The following is a 24015-nucleotide window of genomic DNA, read 5'->3' on the forward strand; positions in this document are numbered from 1 at the left end:
AAGTTAAAGAAAAAATAAAAGTCTTATAGAAATTTTAAATGTTTAAAAAATTTTCTTTAATTATTTTATAAAGTTTATAAATCCTTAATATCTCTTTTAGATTTTTCGATTATATATTCGAAGTAATTCGAATGTTTATGTGAATTGCTTATTGAATTATGTAAGAACTTTTAAAAGATGGATTCAAACGCGAGTTTACCTAAATTTTACTTAAATAAAGTTACGATAATATTATATTAATAATGATTTTTAAAAAATCAAACATATAAGAAAGAATAAAGAAGATGCAAAAAGATGACAAAGTTATATTAAATAAAAATCGAATTTAGATCCGATGAATCCATGAATAGGTGGATTTATAGGGATAATTGTGTGTGTGTGTATGATACTTTGTACATATCGTATACAAAATATTAACTATTTTAAATTCTACTAACTTACTACTACTTAACTATTTTAAACTACTATTTTTAAATATTCAACTCATTTAAAAATTATTTGGTTATTTTTTAATTAGTAGAAAATTACTTTCAAAATTTTTTTATTCATATTTTTCTCTTCTTACAGAGAGTTACGGTGTCTTAGAAACAACATACACACAAATTTAATGTTCACATATATTATGGCTGACTTGACGTGGATTTTAACTACTGTAATGCAGGTAAACAACTAATATTTTTATTATAAGAAATTATATTTGTTAATATAATAAAATATATCTATATTTATAAAAACATTCTTATCAATTTTCCATATTTTTACAATATTAGCAATTTTCATTATATATACATAATATTTTAATATTTTTCTATAACATTTACAAATTTTCTTATATCATTATAATATCATTCTATAGAATATGTCTTTGTCATAAAATGTTCAATATCGTAAACATATATTTTAACATTACTAACAACATTTTATAATTAAATCCACATTTTCCATTGCAAATCTTTGTTTATTTACCGGAAAATATTAATTAAACAGATGCGCTTCAATTCTCGAATTATAAATAATCGGACAAATTTAATATGCTACGCTGACTTCGATTTTTTTAAATATCTCTTTTTCAATTTAATCTTCATTATTAATTGATAATTTTAGTACATTATATAATGGTTACGTTATGTAAAATTATTTTAAATTTAATGAAGCGCTGTGTCTGATCAATCATGTTACAATATTAATTCCATTACTTACTTTGACCGTTAAAATTAGTTTACCATAAAGAGCGAGGGCGGAAAAAAACAAAAAAGAGAGAAGAAAATATAAACATGGATTATTATTCAAGCATGAAAAAAATTATTTATTTTTCTAGAATATTTTGATGCACAAATATGATAAAATAACAAACAATTGATTTAACATGTTATACTTGTTTACAAATTTGCAAGAAGTTTTTGTTTTATCTGTTTAATTTATTTCGCTACATAATTTTGCATATCTCTCTTTGTAATTATCAGTTTTTTCTAATTTTCATCATTATCAGCATCTTTCAATATTAGCGCGGAAAAGAGAGGGAAAATGAGAAAAAGTCGCCGCATTAGTTTTTATTATTGGTTGGATCAGAAAGAGAGAGCTGTTCAAAATGATAAAAGGCTTTTCCACTTGTTGGATCAATTCGCTGCGTATGTCACTAACAAATGTCGCACGGTTATCCCCATCGACTGCGTTTTCCTCTATTATATTCAGCTGCAGATTAAATTTTATAATATATTTTTATCCTCATTTCTTTAATAAACATCAAAAAATTAATTACGCTCAACATACTTCTTAATGGTATTCTTTAAAAGCATATTACATCAAAATTATAATATTAATAGATTTCTACTCTTCATAAAAGAGAAAGAAAGGAAGAGAGAGATTAAAATTATATATTCTATTTTGTTTTAAATATTAATTTTTTTTACTTTGAAAAAGAGATAGCAAAATATAATAATTAAACAGTAAATTTTATTTTTGAAAATGGAAAAAGGAGACAATATCAGATAATTTAACTTGTTAAAGGTCATATAAATATAATATTATATAAAAAATTTTATAATTAAATTAAAGAACTTTTTAATTTCCAGTCTAATTTAAAATTACAAAATGATATTATATGAATTAAATTATATGAATTAAAAGCATTGCTTGATTCCAAAATTAATCCTAGTATTATAAATCTCAAACACTACTATGTTTATAACAAAGTGTGCGGTTTTCATTATTGCATGTTTTATTATTGCATTATATCAAAAATTATTTAAAGTATTATAAATATACATAGCAAGTGAACATGTTTTGGACAAAAATTAATAAAAAATGGATCGATGTAATTTTAGAAATCTCCTCGTAAATTAATAATTTAAAATTCACAGGATAAAAAAATTATCTCTCTGACATTGTTATTCTATTTTCATATGATTTTTATACAATTTCTAGGTATCCATGCAATCAAATATACCAACTTGCGTGACGCTCTTTTCGCTTCTTCATTACTTTCATTTGACGAACTTTTTCTGGATGTTCGTCGAAGGTGAGTGAAAATAAATTTGGAAATTTTATACATATTATATATGTCAAGATATATGTCAATATCTTGATTATACATGAAAAATAAAATATTGCAAGAGTATCGTCTGTATATATTTCAAAAAAGACAAAATTTATAGATTGAAAAGATATATAAAAACGTCATGATTAATGTAATAAATAACGTGAAAAGAATATCGTATACTTTTTAAATCAAAGTACTTTGCATTCATAGGTCTATATCTATATTTGTTGGTCGTGAAAACGTTCACCGGCGACAATATCAAGTTGAGACTTTGCTTAGTGATCGGCTGGGGTAAGTGATTAACGTTCAAACGTACGCATAATTGCTTTTAAATTTGCATTTCATCAGTATTAATTACATAAGAAAACTTCATGAGCAGAGAAAGCTTAATTATAAAATTTTATATATTAAAAAAAAAAAAAAAATATATATATATAATTTATATATAATTTGTATATATTATATAATTATATATATTTATATATATATATATATATATATATATATATATAAATTTATTTATTTCAAACAGATACTTTGCATATTTTTTTAATACTAAATTTTCCGATTTTTATATATTATTAACATATGTTATCGATTAGGCAATATTATATTTGCTCTCTCTAAAATGTATTGGAAAAATCCTAACAATAATAAAATTAATTAAGTATTACAATCTTCTATAAGTGACTGCTTCGACAGACAAATAAACAAAAATCGGCTGCGAAGATGTATTAGTCAAAATCATCATTTCTGCTGAAATATAAGAAAATAATATTGACACGTGTCAGACTTTCCGACTTTTCTTATTTCTTGCTTGAAAAAGGAGCACCCTTTTAATTCTGTTTAAGAAATATAGATTTTATTTGTTTTCAATATTTAAATTAGCTTATATAAATTGTTATTCGATTAGGCAAAAGAAGAATCGCGCGAAAATGGAATATTTTTGTTATCGTTTATCTTCTGTGTGTGATTTATCTTGTATAATTAAAAAGATAATAATAAATGAAAGATACATAAATTTTTTGTTCAGGTGTTCCGATTCTTGTAATAGCAATGTGGGGAATCGCCAAATCGCTCAATCAAAAAGTCATGAGCCACGTCGTGAACCAGATTAATCAGGTATGAATATAAAAGAGACATCATCTTGAACGTGAATCTCTGACAGCGAATTTCCGTCTCATTGCACGTCGAAATCTTTCATTTCCCGATAAGCGACGTGAACCGATAACGGATGGCACCGAAAGTACTTATCAAAATTTCAGCCACGCTTGCCTATTAACACCATGTTCAAGTACGTGACAAGGATGAGACACACGGGGGGAGAAAATGGGATGGGAGGGAGTGTAACATCCACGTGGCCGGAATGATTTCATTCGATCGATATATTATTGAGCAGTGAACACGTATATTCGGATGCTCGATAAGATCGTTCATTTTTTTGTGAGAAAAAGCTCTCGATGAAATTTTCTTACTCATACATAATTTTTGAATCGAGGGATTTGTGGATTTTTTAAGTTATAAGCAATTAAAAATAAAGATTTTTCGGATTTAGATTTCAAAGATAATACATGAAATAAAATTAGTTAATTTCAAATAAAATTTACTTTGAAAAATTTTTATAATTGGAGAATTAATTACAAAAATATTTTTAATTGATATTATATTATAATATATATAATATTTAATTAATATTACATTGAAAATATTATATCAGATAAAAATAAAAAATCTTGTAAATTGCTAAATTTGTTAATGCTATAAAAATCAATATACAAGGTGTCCCAAAACACATAATCAATCTTTCAAAGACAAATTCCTGGGATCATTTGGAGACGATTTTTTCTCAGCGAAAATGTCGATGAAGGCCATCATTTTTTGCATGTTCCCGATTTTTGTCATCATATATCTTTGCAATTAAATCTTAAATTAAAACTCAACTAAAGTAAACTCTATTTAAAATTAATCGAAGAATGTGGTTTTGTTAATATTTTATTTCTACAAAGCTTAGTTTACGAAAAACTCCTTATTTCCAATCACTTACAATTCGAAAATTATTAGTACTTCGACATTTTCGTTGAGGAAAAATCGTCTTCAAATGATCCCAGGAATCTATCTTTGAAAGATTAATTATGAGTTTCGGGATACCTTGTATAATATTCCAACACGCAACGCATTATAAAGAAGTGTCTATTATATAATGTATTATTTATGATGCTTAGCGTATATATCGAGCTTGATTCCTCGTTATAGAAACATCTATTGATGTTTCAATACTCTAGCTTTAATTAATTAGGACACGATAATCCTTCCTGACAGGAAGTCGCGCTTTGGAGGCACTGTCCCTGGATGATACCACATCCCTACGACTGGTTTTATCAAGCACCCGCTATAACAGTCCTCGCAGTGAATATGATATTCCTTTTCATGATTATGCGGGTAAGCATCTCGTTGCTAAAAATAATGCTGGAGTACTATTCACGCTTTTCACAGACACTATCATTTACAAAAATTATTCTATCGTAATATTTATTATCTGTGTGTTTCACATTTTATTTTTCTTCTATGCCAAAATTATCAGCAATCCTTATAAAATGCCCATGTGCGTTTTTTCCCCCGTCATAGTAAATAGCGCCTTGCAATTGATTAGCAATAGGATGAGCAATCAAGAGATGAGCAGTGTGAGGAAAATCTCAACTGTAGTGATGATAATTAAAAAATATAGACATTGAAAACTGTTTTGAAATAAAATATCTTCGATTAAAAAGAACTTGGACAAATATTTTCCAATCACAGGCAAATAAAATAGTAACGAATAACGTTGCAGTTTAATGCAATCAGTGATTTCTCGCCGAGAAGCGCGATAAAGTGGCCAATGTGTTCGTTCGCGTGTATCCGACGATAAATTGCCTCTCCAGCGTGCATTGAAACTTTTAGTCGTAACTTGGGCCCGTAAAACGTAAATGCACGAAGAACAAGCGCTTTTTATTCAAATAATAAAACGAAAATGGAAAAATTTCTATTTGCGTAAATATGGTTATCTCTATTGTTCTTCTAAATGCAAATATCGTGTACAGGTGTTGATAACAAAACTATGGTCTGCTAATAACGTGGAGACTCAGCAATATCGGAAAGCCAGTAAAGCTCTCTTAGTGTTAATACCACTTCTGGGAGTGACGTACGTGCTGGTCATAGCGGGACCCACCGAAGGCCAGGTCGCAAATATATTCTCCTATGCGCGTGCGGTGCTGCTTTCTTCACAGGTGAAGAGACAGTAACACGTAACGTGAGAAATGCGTAAATAATAGAATTTAAGCGGGCACAAATTAAAAATATATTAATCAAATCAAACGTTCGCAACTCGATTCTATTATTGGGCTTTTCAAAAAATTTTCTTCCAATTGGTTACATTTTTTTATTGCACAGAAAAAAGAAGAAAACTTTAAATAAGAGCACCTTAGAGAACAATCTAATTTTTAAAAAAATTTAAAAATTGCGTATTTTGAATAATATATTAATTCTTTTTTTCAGGGATTCTTTGTTGCGTTGTTTTACTGTTTTCTTAATACGGAAGTGCAGAATACAGTCAGGCATCATTTCTCACGATGGAGCACCGCGCGAAATCTTGGCAATCATCAGAGGTATTATAACAACTGGTCGCCCCGTTCAAGAACGGAAAGCATAAGGTACTTGTTTCACGTATCACGATGAAAATATAACACGTAACCCGTTCAAAAGAGAATAATGAGACCCTAATGAAAACTTTTCTAAAATGCTGTATGATAATTTTGGGCATTAGAAACGCAGTTTAATTTAAAAAAAATTATAATATTCTTTGTGGAATACAAGATCCAATTAGCTTAGGATTTATTTTAGGAATTAAATTCTTATACAACATAATTCTTTTTTTTCACCCACGGTGCAGGTTATATTGTCAACCGTCGAATCCGTACCAAAAGCGAGAATCCACAGTAAGTGAAACCACCACTACGACAGTGATAGGCCCGAATTCCACCACGACGTTTCTCGATAAGTCCAAGAATGCTATTTCGGAAGACCTCAACGAATGAGAGAGATTCGCGAGAGAGACAAGATTCGCGAGAGGAATTCCGATGTAAAACAGTAGTATACAAAATGTTACTTCTGGACCACCGCAATTGGGCACATGAAAAAAAATGGCTAAAATTACCAAAGAAAAAATCTAAAATCCATTAAAATTTATCAAAAAGGAGTTAAAATCATACGAAAATCCCTCTTTTTCAACCAAAAAATGGCTCTTGTATCTCAGATTTCACAAACGAATTTTCTAAAATGTCCGCTAAGCCTGACTTGGCCCAATGGCTATCCCCATATAGCATCCTATGTCCAAAAGACATTAACAGGACATCCTGAAGATTTCTAATCACCCAAAGATATCTTCTGGATACGTTCTGGACATTTTTTGGATATGCATGCTATGGGTAAACATTTTTTTCTTTTGATTTTTGCTTAATTTTTGGAGAGCTCAGTTTTGGTGGTCTATATTTCTTGAGGTACTTTTGGGTGTTTCAAAAAAGAGAAATTTTCGCATGATTTAACTCCTTTTTGATAAATTTTAATGGATTTTAGATTTTTTCTTTGGTAATTTTTTTCATGCGCCCAATTGCCGTGGTCTAGAAGTAATATTTTGTATACTATTTAAAACAAATTTCGCGTCGCGTTGCATCGCGGCAGATTTTATCATCGATTGACTGCATTTTTCATGAATAGCTTGTAGTTATGTGAAAAATTTGAAAATTTGCCGTATTTTTTTAAGATCTTCAGGCATAGACTCTTCTCAAGCTGAAGAATGCAATAATAACGAAATAATTTTTCACCGACAATGATAGTAACTTGAAAATTTGAAGAAATTTCTTCAATATTTTTATATCATTAAGATTCTTAGCTTTCCATTGCAGCCCTAATTTTTGACTGAAAGCGAGAAATTGTAAATATTTGTACTATATATATATATATATATATTAAAATACATTAGTTTTCTCGTATATATCATTATAATTGATCACATAGATTTATATTATAAAATATACATATACCGAAAACATTGTTTTCTATTCATAAATTAATAATCTGACATTTGAGATCTTCGCGAATGTATATAAATATAAGATTGACTTCCCGGCATAAGCCACGTAAATTTTTTATTTGATTTCAACGTTTTGTGAACATTCCAGTTCATCAGAAAAAAACAATCTGATATAATATATATAATCTCAGAGAGAATCTCAATTTTTTTATATAACTCTGAAAAAGTACATTAATTAAGAAAAATCGACAGAAATTTATTTTATAGAATTGAATTTTAATAGCAAATATTATTATACATTTATTATTGCAATCATTATTATGTGATTATTACAATAATTTATATTATCTTCGATTAATTATAAATAAAGATTAGGTGAATATGTTGCATACCATTGAACAGCATCGGTAAAAAGTGAGAGTCTCTTTGACTAAATTTCAACTAACTTAATCAACCATTAGTTCAATTGGCAATTGTCTGTGACAAAATGTCTATCTTTCTATATTTCGTCGTTTCTAATCTAATCTCTTTTTCCACATATGTATAAAGTAACGAAAAATAATTAATAATTCCATCTCAAGCTGAATGACGATAAGCGCCGCATTATTTCGATATATCATTATATATATTTAGGTGTAACATTTATTTGGATTGCTATTATAAATTAATGCGCGAGATATATTTTCTAATAAAATTTGATATATCCTTTAATGTTTTATAAAATTAAGTCTTTCGATATAGTATTCATATCGACAGAGACAATTAATTGTGTTTCTCTCTCTTTTTTTTCTTTTAATTGCGAGAGAAAGCAAAATTTCTCATTAACAGAAGATTAAGACCATTGAAGAAGGGAACATTACATAAGGCAAACATAAAAACAGTATATAGATAAGATTATATGTAACATGTTACCGTTAATTAATAAAATATTTCAATTATCCGAACAAATGTAAAGAAGATACATTTGTTATTAATAATCGCTTCTCTGTATAATTTGATGTTCTACTATAAACTATACCACAACGTCTAGTGTGTACGTGTGTGTGACATTGTACAAAAAGATATCTGTATATGTTTAAACTTTATATAATTAGTTTCAAGGAGTGTTGAAAACTATAATTAAAAAAATTGAAGACTTATAACAATCATTATTAAAAGTGTTTTAAAGATATTATATGCATTCTAACAGTAAGTCCAATAAATATCTTTTTTATGATACTCATATTTATAAATATAACATATTAAAAGAAACAAATTATACACATAATAATATACATAAAAGTTATACATACTCATATCGAAACAAAACAAACTTTCTTTTATATATATGTAAAAAAATAATCATTTTTCTTTACAATCCTATAAATATATAATATAATAATTGATTTTATTATAATATTTAAAATAAAAGAATTGAGATTATTGTATAGATATATTATGAAGTATAAAACGTGCAAAAAACTGTACCTGGTAATCATTAGTAATTTTATTCTTTTTTTACACATATTTTAAATCAATCAATATTTTTCACACAATAAAATATAGAATAAAGCCAACACACAAATTTTGATAAAGTTCCGCACAACATTTGTTAAAAATGTACATACATATACATATATATCAGTCATAACATAAATAAGACTTGCGGAAATAAAAAAGGCTTATCGTTCGTACAACTACATGTTTCGCTATATATCTTTGGACAATGTAATATTTAATGTTGATATAAAATTTGATTTTTAAGAACGTGTTTTCTGTTTACATTTTATACATGTACATCAGCAGTTGAAATTTGTGTAATTGTCTAAAAACAGGTAGTTTGTGTACAAGTATTCAGCTATATACAGTGAAATAAATCCAATCACCTCATATTCTCGTTTATAAAAATTTTTATACCAAAATTCTTTTTATATAAACCTTAGTTTCATGAGCATCGTTTCTCTCACAATGTGTAAAGCGCATAATTGTTATAGCACAAATTCATCAGTGTAAAAAGCATATTTATCCGATCCGATCCGATTATCTCTCGTTTTTAATCCTAGAATACACGAAATACGAGAAAAATATAGTGCAAATATATTATTAATGCATTAAATTAAAAACATGTGGTATAATTTTGAATATTATAACTTAACAATATTTCTATGTTAATAGTTAATATATATTTGATACAGTATAATTTATTAAACAGTTTATTGCATTTTTTTAAAGATATTAAAATTATTACAAAATAAATTAAAAAATAATTCAAAGACGCAAAATTGATTTAAAAAAATATTTCCCACTTAAATATTTCATTACATATTTTCGAATAAACGTATATTTTCTATATTCGATGTTTAAAAAAGTTGTAATTAGTATGCTAGTGTAAAATAACTACATGCATCCTAACAAGCAGATCTTCTCATGCAATATACCGTCATATTATTGGTCGGCTGTATATTTATATTTATATTGTGTGTATATTTATATTATTGAATGAATGTCCAAGGGAAAATTTCGAGAGTTGTATGAATGTATTTTCATGACCTATTATTAAATTATATATGAAATAGGGGATTCTGAAGTCATAAAATGCAAAATAATACTAATCCGACAAAAAAATATAATATGGTAAAGTTTTTTTATATGAATTTAATTTTATCAAAAATAATAGATAAAAAATATTATCCAGTTATAAAAATGTTCTCTTATTAATATTAAAATATGTGTATTAAAGTAAATTATTTTAATATTAAACTGATAAGGAAAATAGAATCTTAATATATATCTTTATATATATATATATATATATATATATATATATATATATATTATATATATATATATATTAAAAAATAAAACATGTGTTGTATGTACACAAACACATACGCGCACATACACGCGCGCGCGCGCGTTTTATTTTTTAATCAATCTCTTCAAAAATATCAAAAATAAATATATTGATCCAATTTCATTTAACATTAATGAATTTCTTTAAAATTATATCAAATTATATCAAAATAATTTTTTAAACCAGAATTTTAAAAACCAGATGATTTTTCTTTAATTTTTGTCTTAAAACTTTTAAATATAAAATAATATTATAATGAAAATTGATTAAATTTGTATAGATCAGTAAAACAAGTTTTATTAAGAAAGAATTAAAATTAATTAATTCATCAGAGTAAAAATCTGAACTTACATTTTGCATTTTATGATTTCAATTCTCCTTTTGATTAATAACTTTAAAATGGACGGCAGGATATTTTGTGTTCTACTGCTTCTCGATTAAGACGACGATATAGATTAGTTATCTTAATGAAAATTGAGAAAAAATAGCTTATTTTAAAGATACAAAGAAATCACATGGAATGTACACGTCAGGAAACGATACTCCCTAAAGTAAGAAACAAATTTAATTGTAATAACATCTCTGTATGCATACGAATTTCTTACATTCATTCACAGTGTATTACATTGACAACTGCATCCGATATCAATTGCTATGCATGATATTTTCTTTTTTTTTTAATGAGATAAGAGCTAACAATACTTTGTACAAGTTTTATGATACAAATATATTAAGATATTATATAATTCAATTATTATACCGTATATTATATAATCAAGAGTTATGCGCTTTCGTGATCCTTTTTCATACAAGGCGATATCCGTTCTTTTTAAATGTTAAAAAAAATTTTCTCTTTGTTCCCTCTCTCTCTCTCTCTCTCTCTCTCTCTCTCTCTCTCTCTCTCTCTCTGTCTCTTGTTTTCTTTTAATGTTCCTTGCGCTGTACTAGAAGAAATTGAAATCTATACGCTTACACGCCTGCACAGGCACAATGTATCTTTATTTCTATTCATTTTGACGATATCAACCGTGAGGTATCTTCATGGTTCTGATATTTTGGTTTGCCATGAGTAAAAGGCAAATATCTATACTTAATCATATGCTGCAAAAAGAAAAAAATGCGTTCAATCAAAACATTTTTGATTAAAAAATAAATTAAAGATTAAATAAATATTATCAAATAAAAGAGGATTTATCGACTATATTTGCAGAAATGAAAATTATTTCACAAAAAAGATTTATTTACTTTCAACTTAAAATATTTTTTTTCATAAATCTATGTATACAAAATTTTTCTTATTTTATAATTATCAATACAACATTAAGTTTACTATATGCAATCTTTCAATGACTGCTATATTGAAATAATGCAAAGTAGATAAAATAAAAAATAATTAAAATTTTATAAAAATCTTTATAAAAAGATTATATAAGTTATTATTTCCTTACCTTTATTTGCCGCTTCATTGTGATACAAAATAACGTTATGAAATACATAACAAGTATCGGCCAGAATACTGGTATATTAAAGCAATCAAATAGTGTGCAAATCATGGCAACAATTGTAGACTTTGTTACTGAGTACCAAAATTTAAATTCAGGTAATCTTCTGATAAATGGCCTAAACTCTTCATTTGATCTGGTAGGTAACTCTGGGCCCTCTCCATCTACAATTTCATTTAAAATAACATTAAATTTTCAGATTCAATTAAATTATTGCATTAAGTTAAAAGTAAAACTTGATTATGTTCACTTAATAATAATACTAACTATACTAAATTTTATTTTATATAATTTCTCATTAATTTCTATAAGAATTTAATTTGTAATTCTTATATAATCTCAATATGTAATTTCTCACATAATCAAATTGGGTAATTAAATCCTTTGTATATATAATTTGAGAAATAATAATATGAAATCTATCAAACTGCTTACCATCAAAATCCATAGCAGGATCAATTTTTGGAGTAAGGAATGCTATGAATAAATTGAGGTGATAAATTCCTAATGCATATGTAACAATATACCATCCCTGCAAAATTTTTCTGTATTATGATGCAATTGTAATGAATAAAACTCATCAATTTAATAAAGAATACTATACTTGAGATATAAATATACGTAGAATAAAAAGAACTAATAGGAATAGGGCAAACAGCCATCTTGATATTGCATGAGGTGTCCATAGATCTAGATATCTTTGATATATCTGCAATAGTAAAAATGTTTTGTGATAATTATATAATATACATGAGCATACAAAAAATTGTGATATAATGCAATTAACAAAATTTAAGACTGTCTAGATCGGCAATGATAGATTGCGATAGAGAAAGCAATTCATAAATATAAATATAAATCAAATTTATATAAATCTTGTTCATAAATCATTTATAATTTTACTTTATATAATAACAATATTATAGAATTATATTTCAAAATAAAAGGAAATAAAATAGAAATAGAGATTGTTATATAAAATATTAAATAAGCTGTATATGTAAATATATTAACCTGCGATATTCTTGTTATTCCTTGACTAACGACATTCCGTCTCGTAGAACCACCTAAGTCTTCATCCTGCATCATTTTTTCTTACTACAAGTAGAAAATATTATTATATTTCAAATTATACAAATTAAAGTCTGATAATCAATCCATAAAGAATATTAATCATATATAAGTAGATTATATAAATTGTTATTAATCATATAAATCATATATAAATAATCTTTCAATTTCATTTGGGAAAGATTCGGAAAAGACAAGAGAAATTTCTTAATTTGTATTATCTTTATACACAAGTCATACAATTGAATATATTTTTTCACAAAAGGTGATCGAGCCTGCTACATTGTGATGCTACGTGTTTGAAATTCATCATGTAAGAACAATGTCATAAATTTATTACCTATACGATCGAAAATTTATCATGCCCTCTCTAGTCATTAATTAACAATAATTGACTCGGCCGAAAGACAAACATTAGGAAATTTCTCGAAGAACTTCGTTATGGTAATTGATACAAATTTAAATTCACTGCGACATTGCAGATGGATGGTTTGACGCTATCCTGATGCATATTCGTATCGGGATAAAGATCGGAAAGAAAGGATCCTTATCGCTGGCACGAATTTGGACGCAATGATTCCTATATAATGGTCACGAGGAAAGGACGATGATACTACATCGTTAATCCTCTCTAAGCAACATGGCACGGCGGGTTCTATGCCAAGGATCTGACCTAACCTCCGAGCTTGTGACCGATGACGATCACACGGGGCGGTTTTCGGAGGAAAATGTGCCGTTCCGCGATCGTTTACCTGCGATATTTGCCGTTTTCTTTGCAGCACACGTGTCTCGCTGAATATATATATATATATATATATATCTATATATATCTATATTGTTTAAAAAAAATAATATATAACACCACGTCACAACATTAATGGCATACTACTATGATTAGACGTTTCTTGTAGAGCGTAGAGAATGCGAGTGCGAGTGTGAGGGGAAGTTGGCAGCGACCCGCGACCGCCTTCGTTGTTCATCCATAAGCCGAACTTCAAGGCTCGTTTTCGTGTAACTGCTATCGCGACCGATCAGACGTTTGACGAACGATACCATAAAAATTAAGAAACGAACAGCATAGTATTAAGAAGAATCTAAAAGTAAATCCTTGAAAAGTTAACTTATTTATTATATTTAACGAAGATAAAGACTTCAGAAATGGGCCAATCAGAGTGAGGAATCCTGTTTAAAAGCGAACATAAGTCCCGATCTACAGTAGATAATTTAAGCCCTAAGCCTTAAGAAATTGACCAATCACAGACGAGTATTCTCTTCATACTTGACTGTTGTGATTGGTCAATCTCTTAAGGCTTAAATTGCCTATTGTAGACCCGGCCTAAAGTGTCAAACGGAGCGCATCCATTAATTGGTCCGGTCTCCGTCAAGTTGGCGGCAGTCTTGCAAAATTATCATGTATTATCTTGCGTTCGCCGTGCGATGTGTGATTAGAGAGTCGTGTTTGAACAGGTTCAATTTGAATAATCCACGAGTATACTGTGCCGCGAGTTATATGTAAAATCTGCATCAAGAGAATTTCGCACGAGTGCATTTGGAAATTTATCTCATCTTGTCGACGTATTCGGTAAGTCAACGTTATTCTGTAAACTAAATTTGAATAATCACGTATATTAGAGCAAAATGTACCAATACAAGATTCCAAGATTCATAGATAATGATGGTAGAACAATAAGAAAATTTCTTTAATTGTTGCGAAATTATGTTTAAATTATTATAAACTCTTTAAGAGATTTGTATCCGCATTTATGCAACACTTTTTTTTCCCAAAGTAGAATCGTAGAAAAGTAAAATTGTTGTGAAAGCTCGAAGTTAGATTCAAATTATTAAATACAAACACGTACATGTCTTTCTTTTTATACAAATATGTTTTATGAAAAAAAAAATACTTATTATTATTAATCAATTTCATTGATTTTTAGACTATACATATATGTATTATGAAAACATGCGCGCGAACTTTTTATCTCAACAATATTTTAAAATTTTCTTAAACTAACATTTTTTCTTCTTTTTCTGCGTTCTTCAAAAATTATTCAAAGTAAAATATATGGCGTATTTTTAACAATTGTATTTTATTCAGCTGAAAGAAATTTATATATATTTTGTATATAAAAGTTTGAATAGAAATGAATAAAATAAAATCTCAAAATATAACAATTGATTATATAAAAATATAGTTAACTGTATAAAAATATATAAAGAAATTAAATTTGTCTTATTATTACTCGCCGATTCGACAGTTTTGATTTTCGTTGATTGATGTTTTCATTAAAAAAATTTTCATAAAAGAAACGCTAATTGGAAATTGCAATTCCGTTTGATTAGATAAATACTTGGGTAAGGGGTAAAAATATGATATCGTTGAGAGATGACTAATGTAAATGCTTCAATACTTTTCAGCTTTATATTTATTGATATGTACAATTTATTAAATATGCGTGAAGTACATTTATTGTTAGTATAATCATGTGCTATCGATAATAATTCAATTGTCTTGCATCAAAGTAACATACACAAGAACTGCTTTAATATTTACTTAAAAATTTACCAAAGAATCTATTTCACATGGAATAGATGAAGAATATTTTTCCATATCTTTTAATTGCAAGGTTACTTTAAAAACAACAATGTTATCTGTATGTTATACACAATGTACGGTCATATATTATATTTCTTTCACGATGGAACCTCTAGATCTTTGAAAATCGATTTTTCCCTTAAAGAAAATAATGAGATATTTTTATTTCTCATGTATTAAAAAGAAGATAAATAACAACAAGTGAGAAAATAATACACATAAAACGACTTAATGCCAAACTCTAAAGATTAGTCTTATCGATCTCCATCTTTTGCTCTAGAAAATAATACAACTGTTCCCCTGATGACGCATTTTGCTACTCTTCGGCATGGTGAATCCCGGACAGCACTGGTCTTGCTGCATCAGCAACTGAGAATTGCTGAGATCGCTGCTGATCGCCGCGCATTCGCTGTTGTCACCAGCTGTCATATCCACGTTATCCTTTCGCGTTTGCGACGAGGTCAGCGACGGATTTGACTCGTCCTCGGAGCTCTGCGAAGACGAGGACGAGACGGTATTGATCTTCACTTCCGGTTTCATATGCACGCTAGCCGATCGATTTTCTGCACGCGGCGACAAACTGTCCCGATGCTGCCGAAAGTGCTCCTCCGTGTCGCTCAGGAGAGAACTGAACATATCGGAGACATTCTTGACGCCCATCGCGCCCATAGAATTCGATCGACACTCTGCGAGAAAAAAAAATTTATCGCGATGAAAAGTGGAATACCATTATATTTATATTAAAAATTGCGAAGAGGTTCCAAGTTTCCTACCTCGAATTTCCATGTTCTTCGTTGGCGAGTTGGCGACTGATCGTCTCGCGACATCGTGAAAAGTAATGGGGGAGTATATTCTTCTTTCTTCGGAAAAAAATCCCGAGGACCCCGGTGGCGTCGGGGATGACATCTTCGACGAACCTCGTCTCGACGGTACGTCTCTCGAAGTTGACTTGTCATACATGCCTGGACTTATCATCAGACCTATCGCGCCCACTGTGGAAATCCTTTTCTCGAAGCTTCTCGTATGCCATTGATGGGGTTCCTGTATAGTAATACCCTTAGTCATGACGGAACGCTTTTCTCGCTTCTCCAGCCAATAGGTCTTCATCGTACCTGGTATCGATGTAATGATGCAATATAATGGATAATTATACGAGAATTAAAGACACTTCATAGAGAACATCTCATAGAACAGAATAAAAAATAGAGACGATCTTACCTTTTCCTTTGACCTCGATTTCTCCGCGTTCTTTAACTTTGTACGAGGGCGATAGCAATTCCCGTGTGGATTCAGATATGTGTATCTGCATAGCCTGGCTAGTTGCTTCCATACGAGCTGCCGTATTAACGGAATCGCCAAAAAGACAATATCGCGGCATCTTCAAGCCAACGATCCCGGCCACGACCGCACCGCTATGAATGCCAACGCGTATCTGAAGATGATTACCTGTGAAAATTAACGTCTTTGTCTCAGTCTAATGTTGATTCTTTACTATTCCGCGAAGATTTCTCGCGATAAATATTAAAAAGTAATCGTTAAAAGATGAAAAATATCAAGAAACATAGCAGAATTTTTCTTCAAACTTTTCTTCATTTTTTTATATATAGAGAATCTAGTAATAATAAAAAGAAAGATAATAATGATAAAATAGATATTTATTAATAAATATTTATATAAAATTAAAAAATCGATAAGATAAGAATAACAATCAAATTTCAACAAAATTGTAAATTCCGAGAATATGAGTTTCAAAAAAAGAATCGACGATTTTTGTTTCTTTTTCTTTGTACCTGTCGAACGATCCTTGAGATCGGTTATTGCCTCGACCATATCGAGAGCCATATCGCATACGCGATCCGCATGATCGTTTTCTTTTACCGGCGCACCAGAGACTACCATGTAAGCATCACCTATAGTTTCGACCTTAAATAAGAGAGATTATTACTTATTTTATAAAAAAAAGTAATATTTGAATGTAAATTTATTTCAGTGAGATTTTAATTTTGATGTTAAACCTAATTAAAAATTAAATTTAAAATAAATCAACTTCACACGTTAGTGCATATCTGTCATCGGATTAGCCTTAATAAGATTCGAGGCTGCGCGCGTTACAAGTGTGAACCAAGTTTTTCGAAAAATTACAATCGATATTCTTTCATGGAGTACCTAAAGAATACCTTGTACACTCGATTTCTCTCGGTCAAAGTATCAAACAGCGAATACATGGCATTCAACATGGACACAACTTCCATAGGGGAGATTCTACTACAAATCTCAGTAAAGGTCACCACATCCGAAAATAAGATCGACACGCTGTCGAACATCTGTAAACAGACAAAATGTACACGAGATACTAATGTCACAAGAGACACAATGCAAATTTTTTCTATAAATTGGATATAATTACTTTTGCATAATCTATAAATTTGAAAAAAGGATGAATTTACTTGATATTATAATTTTAATATTAAAAAGAAATGAATAATTGTTTCGATTATTCATTCCTTTTTTTATTCAAAGAGAAAGGAAAAATATTAAAGAATAGTTTTACTTAATTATTCTTATGTTTTAGATAATATAAGATGCCGGCTTTGCTTTTAAGCAATTTTGGTTCGTACAACGTCAATTAATAATATAGACGAACAAAAAGAGAAAAAATTTCCCTCCATTCTAATTAATCGCACCTCGCAAGTATCAATCGGACTTTCACCATTTCTCAAACGATCCGCGACCTGTTTAGGAATCATCTGATACAATAATTCATCGGTACGTTTCATTTCCTCATCCAATTTTCTCATGGATTCCTCCAGCTTTTTACTCTTAAGCTGTTCTTGATCTAACGCTAATTTCAGCTCCACGGACTGTTGAGTCCCAGCTAGCATGAGATCTCTGCAAAATCATCGATAGTTAAATCGATAGTTAAATCGAATCTAATTACAATTTCGCGGTGAGTTTAATTTTTAATATAAGTACTGTAATACAATCACACAATAATCAAGTTCAATAACAATAACAAACTTCTTTACGTCTTAAGTCGCATTGCGTGATTTTTTTACCGGCTGAAATCATGCATCGAGAGATCATTTATGTAAAGGCCTGTCGCTATTAAAGCGTTTAGATCGGGCATGACTGGTGTACCAAGATACATCATCATTTTCCAATTATCCATGTATATCATTTGACCTGGAAGAGATGCTATTAATGATGCAATTTCTTAAATCTTTTATATATATTCTATATATTTTATTTTCTGATATAAATTGATTATTTTACTTCTGTATGTAATAAAAACAGAAATCAGAGCGAAGAATATCTTAATTACAGTGAATAAAAAGTAAACAATATATAAATATATTTCAAACTTCATTAATAATTAAGTAATAACTAATTGTTAATTCTGTATTCCCTTTTAATACAATCAATATCTTAGTAAATTTTTGAAATTAATTTTAAGAAGAACGATAAATGTACCTTTTAACCGTAAAGTTTTATCTTCTACGACTTCAAGTTCGTCACTTAAGAAAATTTCATTTCTGTGCCGGTCATTCAATCGTTCCGTAAGCACTGGTTCAACAGTAACCAACTCAAAGATGTTATTCGTTCGATTCAATATCTAAATCATATAAAATTAATTATTTATTTTGCTTGAAAAACGCTTGAAATTATAGAAGTAAACTAATATGTTTATCCTAAATGTTATAAAATCGGTTTTTGAAGCCTTTTAATTATGCTAATTATTGATAATTATGTTATTTTTTAATTATTTTAATTACGTTAAGCCTTAGAAAAAAGTTTTTATCTAGAGAGAAGAAATTATTTAAATTTAAATTAATTTTATCGAAAATAATTTTTTTAGAAGGATGATTTAAATCATTGTTTATTAGATCTTTTGAATTTTCTACTTATTACACTTATTGAGCTTACCGATTGAAATTTGAACGCGATAAGCGGTCGAACCAAATCAAAGAAGTATGTGATTTTCTTGCCTACCAGATCTGGTAATATGACCATTAATGAATTGCCGATGTTTCTAACTACCATATCCGAGCTGAAATTTAAACATCGATTGACTTATATAAATTTTTTTATTGTTTAGAGATCGATTTGCATACGTACTTCAGATATTTTTAATTAATTCCAGTAAGTCGCTTTTTATTTGAATCCCTGTAATAATTATCGAGCTATGGCCAGAATTTGATTTGAAATAAAAAATTTCTAATCCATTTCTAACAACATTGAACCGTTAAAGTGTAATACCATTAGCACGTACCCAAAGACGATGCAGAAGGGAAATATCTCGAAGAGCACGCACGCCCCGATCGGCAGGTGCTTCTCCTCACGAGTCATCGCCAGTGAGGCGAGCGTGAAGGCGCGATTGTCGAAAGTGAGTTGGAAGGTCACGTGCACGGTGTCAAACAGCACTTCCTCGCGCACCAGCTCGATCTGCAGATCTTTGTGATAAAAGTGTCGAGCCACTTCCCTTATCTGGCCCATCGTATAATAGACGAACCCCCGACGTTTGCTTCGATAATGAAGAGTCAAACCTGCATCCATCAGTCTTTAAAAAATTTAGACTCCAAAATATTACAGCGCAAGAGAGACAAGTTGTTTGCTTAATTTTATTTCTTATTTATAATGCGAATAAAAGACAAATCAGCAAAAAGAATTCTCTCATTGAAACGCCAAGCTGACTGTTGGCTGATATCTTGCATTCACCTTGACGCGTTTCGTTTTCGCAGATGAACGACGGCGCTCGCATCCTCGGGTAGGAGAACTTGAGATACTCGTGGAGATTATCCAGGCCATTGAGGAAGTCCCTCACATGTCGTCCCAGTACCGAGAGCACGCGATCGTAACCGTACTGACCGACGAATCCTACGAAGTGTACGCCCATTTGGTCGAAGAACTCCTTTTCCGTCACGCCGAGTACCTGAAATAAGCCAATTTGAATTTTCCTGAGCAATTTTGCTACGGATAAAGTGCGTGAATGATCGAATATTTTGACGATATATTCTATATAAGTATTTAAGTGTTCAATTTTTTTGTGTCGATGCGATAATTATTAATCACTACAGTTTAAAAAATGAAATCAATATAATAATAAAATTCTTTTTAATTCTTTTTAATTCTTTTTAAAATTTTTAAAATATGAACGAAAATAAACAAAATTTTGAAAATATAAATGTTACTAATTTTTATGTTAATTTTTAGTTTAATGAAAAAAAAAAATATATATATATATATATATTCTATAAATTTTATCAATATAAATTCGCGTTTATCTTTTAACATTTTATTTAACATTTTTAATAAAAGGGATAGTTTTGTCGGTTTCTCCGAAAAATATCGGTTTTATCATTTGCATAGAGTTTATCTAAAAAATGAAATTCTGCCGACCTTGATTTTATATCAATACATAAATCATGCAGTTTTATACGACATAAAATACGAAATATCAAGTTTTCCAATGCCTAAATATGAGATATATCAGAAAATAAGTTAAGGAAATTATTGCGAATCACACCTGAATTGCTTTTTTTGCCAATCTTGGTATCAGGTTCTCCGGATAAACTTGATGAACACTGAAACTCGGCTGGTCCACAGATGCCTGTCTGCGAATCTCCTCCCATCTATCTTCGCCATAAACCTGCCTTATGTATTCGGCCAGATTTTCCAAGATTAAACCGTACATGTTTCTCTTTGGACAAATTGTACTGGAAACACGTGAGTTTTTACTACTATAATCTCGCACGCGTTTATATATATAGTTTATATATATATTTAAAATACATTAAATTTCCGTTTATATACAGAATATTCCTAAACATGTGCCAAAAAAATCGGAAAATGATTCCTTAGGTAATTTCTTGAAGAAAAGTTCGTACATCAATGTCCTGCATAAATACAAGGTGTCGTCCTGCGTAAATACAAAATTTTTAAAAACAGGATTTCAACTTGCTCTTCTCTTTCAGTCCCCAAAATTAAATCTCTTGAATTTTTTTCTCTAGAATTACTGTTAATCTTTAATTTATATCGATTGAAATAATCGAAGATTTAAGGAATTGCGAAACAATGGATAATATATTTAATATTTTTGAACGTATTCATCGATTAATGGAGAAAGATGGAGAACAGATTTACGTATCATGGCTGAAGGTGATCATTTCCACCAATTCCTCTTTTAATTTGGTTTTTTTTTTGGTCAAAGTATATTTTTTAAAATTTCATTGTTTTGACTTTGAATGCTTTTTGAATTTAAAAAATTTTTTTGTTAGAACTTTTTTTAACATGTAACTCGAAAATTATGCCATTTAGACATTGTATATGAATTTTTCCTTCATGAAATTTTTCGCACATCCTGTTTAGGAACATCCTGTATATGTGTACATTTTTAAAATAATCACTTTTTCTTTGAATGACGCTCTTACATGACACGCACACACACAGACATGGCGCATCCTTTCCAAAAGAGTATCTTTTTAAAATCGGCATCTAACAAACATCAAATGTATGATGAAATGTATATGATGAGTACGCACACAATCTCTTTAATTTTTGACGCTACTTCGAGGATGCTCATAGCGAATCTCAATCACCATGATTACTGACCTTGCTTATTAAAAGGACGGGATTTGATGTGTGTGTATGTGTGTGTTCAGCCCCTGAATTAAAATCAACTTCCCATATGGGTAAGAGTGTTATTATTAGATCGTTCATCATTTCGCTCACGTATGTCGCCTTACGATGACGATCCCGCGCCGCTGATTTATTTAAGACGTTTCATCAACATCAATAATGTTCAAGCTTCGGCTATTCGGGCCAAAAACGCATCCTTAGCGTTAAAATCTTCCCGGTGCGATCATTAATCTTAACAATAACTATTTAAAGATCATAACTATTTTTGATGTAACAAAGAAGTAAAAACTGCAATAACTTTTTTCGTTTCTTTGAAAATCATGAACATATTAATATATTTCGAAAATAAATTTTTCAATTATTCGGACATAATAAAAGAGACGATAAGATAAGAATAATTTAGTATAAGGATAAAATGTATCTTTTCTTTTAATAAGATCTGATGATATCTCTAACTCGAAAAATATAACTTTGATCTCTCTCGCGCTACTTAATACAGTCTATAGATTTTTAAATGCATTGAATATTCCATTAATAAAATCAAGAAGACATCGAAAAATAAAATTCATATATCATATATTCATATTCTTTAATATATTTTGATATTGCTCGTAAAATATTCGATTCTTGTCTTTTGACATTTAGAGCAAATTAAAAAATTGCAGAAATTTGAAATCAGTATATAAGTCCATTAATATCGTACGAGTTTCGCATGGCAGCATTTACACTTCTATTTATATGAAGCTCTTTCGGAAGAGCGTAAAGAGTCACTAGAAAAATATCCTGAAATAAACACATCCATACGTCCGATTGCATCTACTCTATCTAAAACTATATATATATATATATATATATATATATATATATATATATATATATATATATACATACGCACGCACGCACATATATTTCACGCCGATCAAAAGTACATCTCACAAGATATATATTACAACACATATTAGAACATATAAAATAAAGAGATACAAAAATCTACTAGCACATCGTATTTTTATCCTAGCATTTTTTATAATAAAAAGAGAGTCTTATATAATATTTATTTCATTTGTTGAAAATATAATCGAAAATTTTATCGAACAAATTATATTTTGCTATAATAATAAACTAATTCTTCTCCCGCCATTGACAGAGACGATTCTGTGCAAGATATTAAGAGCTACTTTACTTTAGCAGCAAGTTCGTCTTTCTGCAAACGAGTTTAACGAGATTTCTCTATCCATCGATCTTCAAATAGGTTTTGCTTTGTAATATTAAATAATGAATTATTATAACGAAACATCTCTCGTTATTTTTTTCACACGATAATAATATTTTTTTCTCTATAATTTATAATTTTATCATTTTTGTCTATTGCTTCTATTTTTTTTTATCTCACGTCGTTATATAATTTATTTATCTAATTATTCAGTGTACAAATCACTTTATTACCTGTTGCAGTTGACGCACCCCGATATATCTCCGTTCGTTTGTGTGAAATGATAAAACACACTCTTTCGAGCTCCTCGATGATGCCCTTTGCGCAATTTCAAAGATGCAACGGCGGGCTACAGGTCACCGATGAGTAGCAGCGCATTGTACAATTTCGCGTACAAACGCAGAATCACGTGTCCCGCAACACAGTGCCGTGTACGGAATAATCAGATGGATTCAATACGGATCTCCCACCGCTTTCCGCAACTTTTCAATCTCATCCCCCTCCCCACTCATTTCTGCCTTCCTCTTTCTTCGTTCCATCTTCTTTGCACGATCTATTTA

General features: G+C 29.4%; 3 protein-coding genes and 1 long non-coding RNA gene across 7 annotated transcripts in view; 2 read left to right on the forward strand and 2 right to left on the reverse strand.

The window, feature by feature from the left end:
* Positions 1–7501, forward strand: part of LOC105258083 (diuretic hormone receptor) — a 45431-nt gene extending 37930 nt beyond the window's left edge. For 3 of the 4 annotated variants that reach the window (XM_025410870.1, XM_011269144.3, XM_011269145.3), the window contains exons 4-11: positions 568–661; positions 2425–2518; positions 2750–2830; positions 3573–3661; positions 4859–4978; positions 5617–5802; positions 6071–6225; positions 6465–7501. In XM_025410870.1, the coding sequence (XP_025266655.1) occupies positions 568–661; positions 2425–2518; positions 2750–2830; positions 3573–3661; positions 4859–4978; positions 5617–5802; positions 6071–6225; positions 6465–6609 (964 nt within the window). In that variant the 3' untranslated portion in view covers positions 6610–7501. The remainder of the gene's footprint in view (positions 1–567; positions 662–2424; positions 2519–2749; positions 2831–3572; positions 3662–4858; positions 4979–5616; positions 5803–6070; positions 6226–6464) is intronic. The other variant, XM_025410871.1, reaches the window with a different exon arrangement.
* Positions 7502–11000: 3499 nt separating this feature from the next.
* Positions 11001–13956, reverse strand: LOC105258081 (protein RER1). The gene is made up of 6 exons (XM_011269139.3): positions 13763–13956; positions 12954–13037; positions 12544–12648; positions 12375–12471; positions 11886–12103; positions 11001–11538 (listed from the first exon to the last, which is right to left on the reverse strand). Exons 2-6 carry the CDS (start codon positions 13026–13028, stop codon positions 11446–11448), a joined length of 588 nt encoding a protein of 195 aa, XP_011267441.1. The 5' UTR covers positions 13029–13037; positions 13763–13956; the 3' UTR covers positions 11001–11445.
* A 424-nt stretch (positions 13957–14380) lies between these two features.
* Positions 14381–23875, forward strand: LOC112638702. The gene is made up of 4 exons (XR_003123133.1): positions 14381–14592; positions 20346–20585; positions 21164–21330; positions 23698–23875. It is a non-coding gene; the product is annotated as an uncharacterized LOC112638702 (long non-coding RNA).
* LOC105258080 (soluble guanylate cyclase 88E) lies at positions 15456–21315 on the reverse strand. The gene is made up of 12 exons (XM_011269138.3): positions 21131–21315; positions 20323–20536; positions 19877–20150; positions 19531–19654; positions 19078–19219; positions 18663–18789; positions 18291–18495; positions 17784–17930; positions 17397–17529; positions 16825–17052; positions 16380–16718; positions 15456–16292 (listed from the first exon to the last, which is right to left on the reverse strand). Exons 1-12 carry the CDS (start codon positions 21296–21298, stop codon positions 15883–15885), a joined length of 2511 nt encoding a protein of 836 aa, XP_011267440.1. The 5' UTR covers positions 21299–21315; the 3' UTR covers positions 15456–15882.
* Positions 23876–24015: the final 140 nt, after the last annotated feature.

Source organism: Camponotus floridanus, unplaced genomic scaffold (genome assembly GCF_003227725.1).
Source record: "Camponotus floridanus strain SB8 unplaced genomic scaffold, Cflo_v7.5 scaffold350, whole genome shotgun sequence".
NCBI classification, from domain to species: domain Eukaryota; kingdom Metazoa; phylum Arthropoda; class Insecta; order Hymenoptera; family Formicidae; genus Camponotus; species Camponotus floridanus.

Bases quoted from the DNA above. Each gene is read 5' to 3' on its own strand.
- LOC105258081 (XM_011269139.3), bottom strand. From the start codon at position 13,028: ATGATGCAGGATGAAGACTTAGGTGGTTCTACGAGACGGAATGTCGTT. The intron at 12,104-12,374 runs GTAAGCAGTTTG...ATGAAATTGTAG, and splicing joins TCCTGCTATGGATTTTGATG to ATGGAGAGGGCCCAGAGTTA. The intron at 11,539-11,885 runs GTAAGGAAATAA...TTCTTTTTGCAG, and splicing joins CAATGAAGCGGCAAATAAAG to CATATGATTAAGTATAGATA.
- LOC105258080 (XM_011269138.3), bottom strand. From the start codon at position 21,298: ATGTACGGTTTAATCTTGGAAAATCTGGCCGAATACATAAGGCAGGTT. The intron at 20,151-20,322 runs GTGAATGCAAGA...TGATGGATGCAG, and splicing joins CGAAAACGAAACGCGTCAAG to GTTTGACTCTTCATTATCGA. The intron at 19,220-19,530 runs GTAAGCTCAATA...TATATGATTTAG, and splicing joins TCGCGTTCAAATTTCAATCG to ATATTGAATCGAACGAATAA.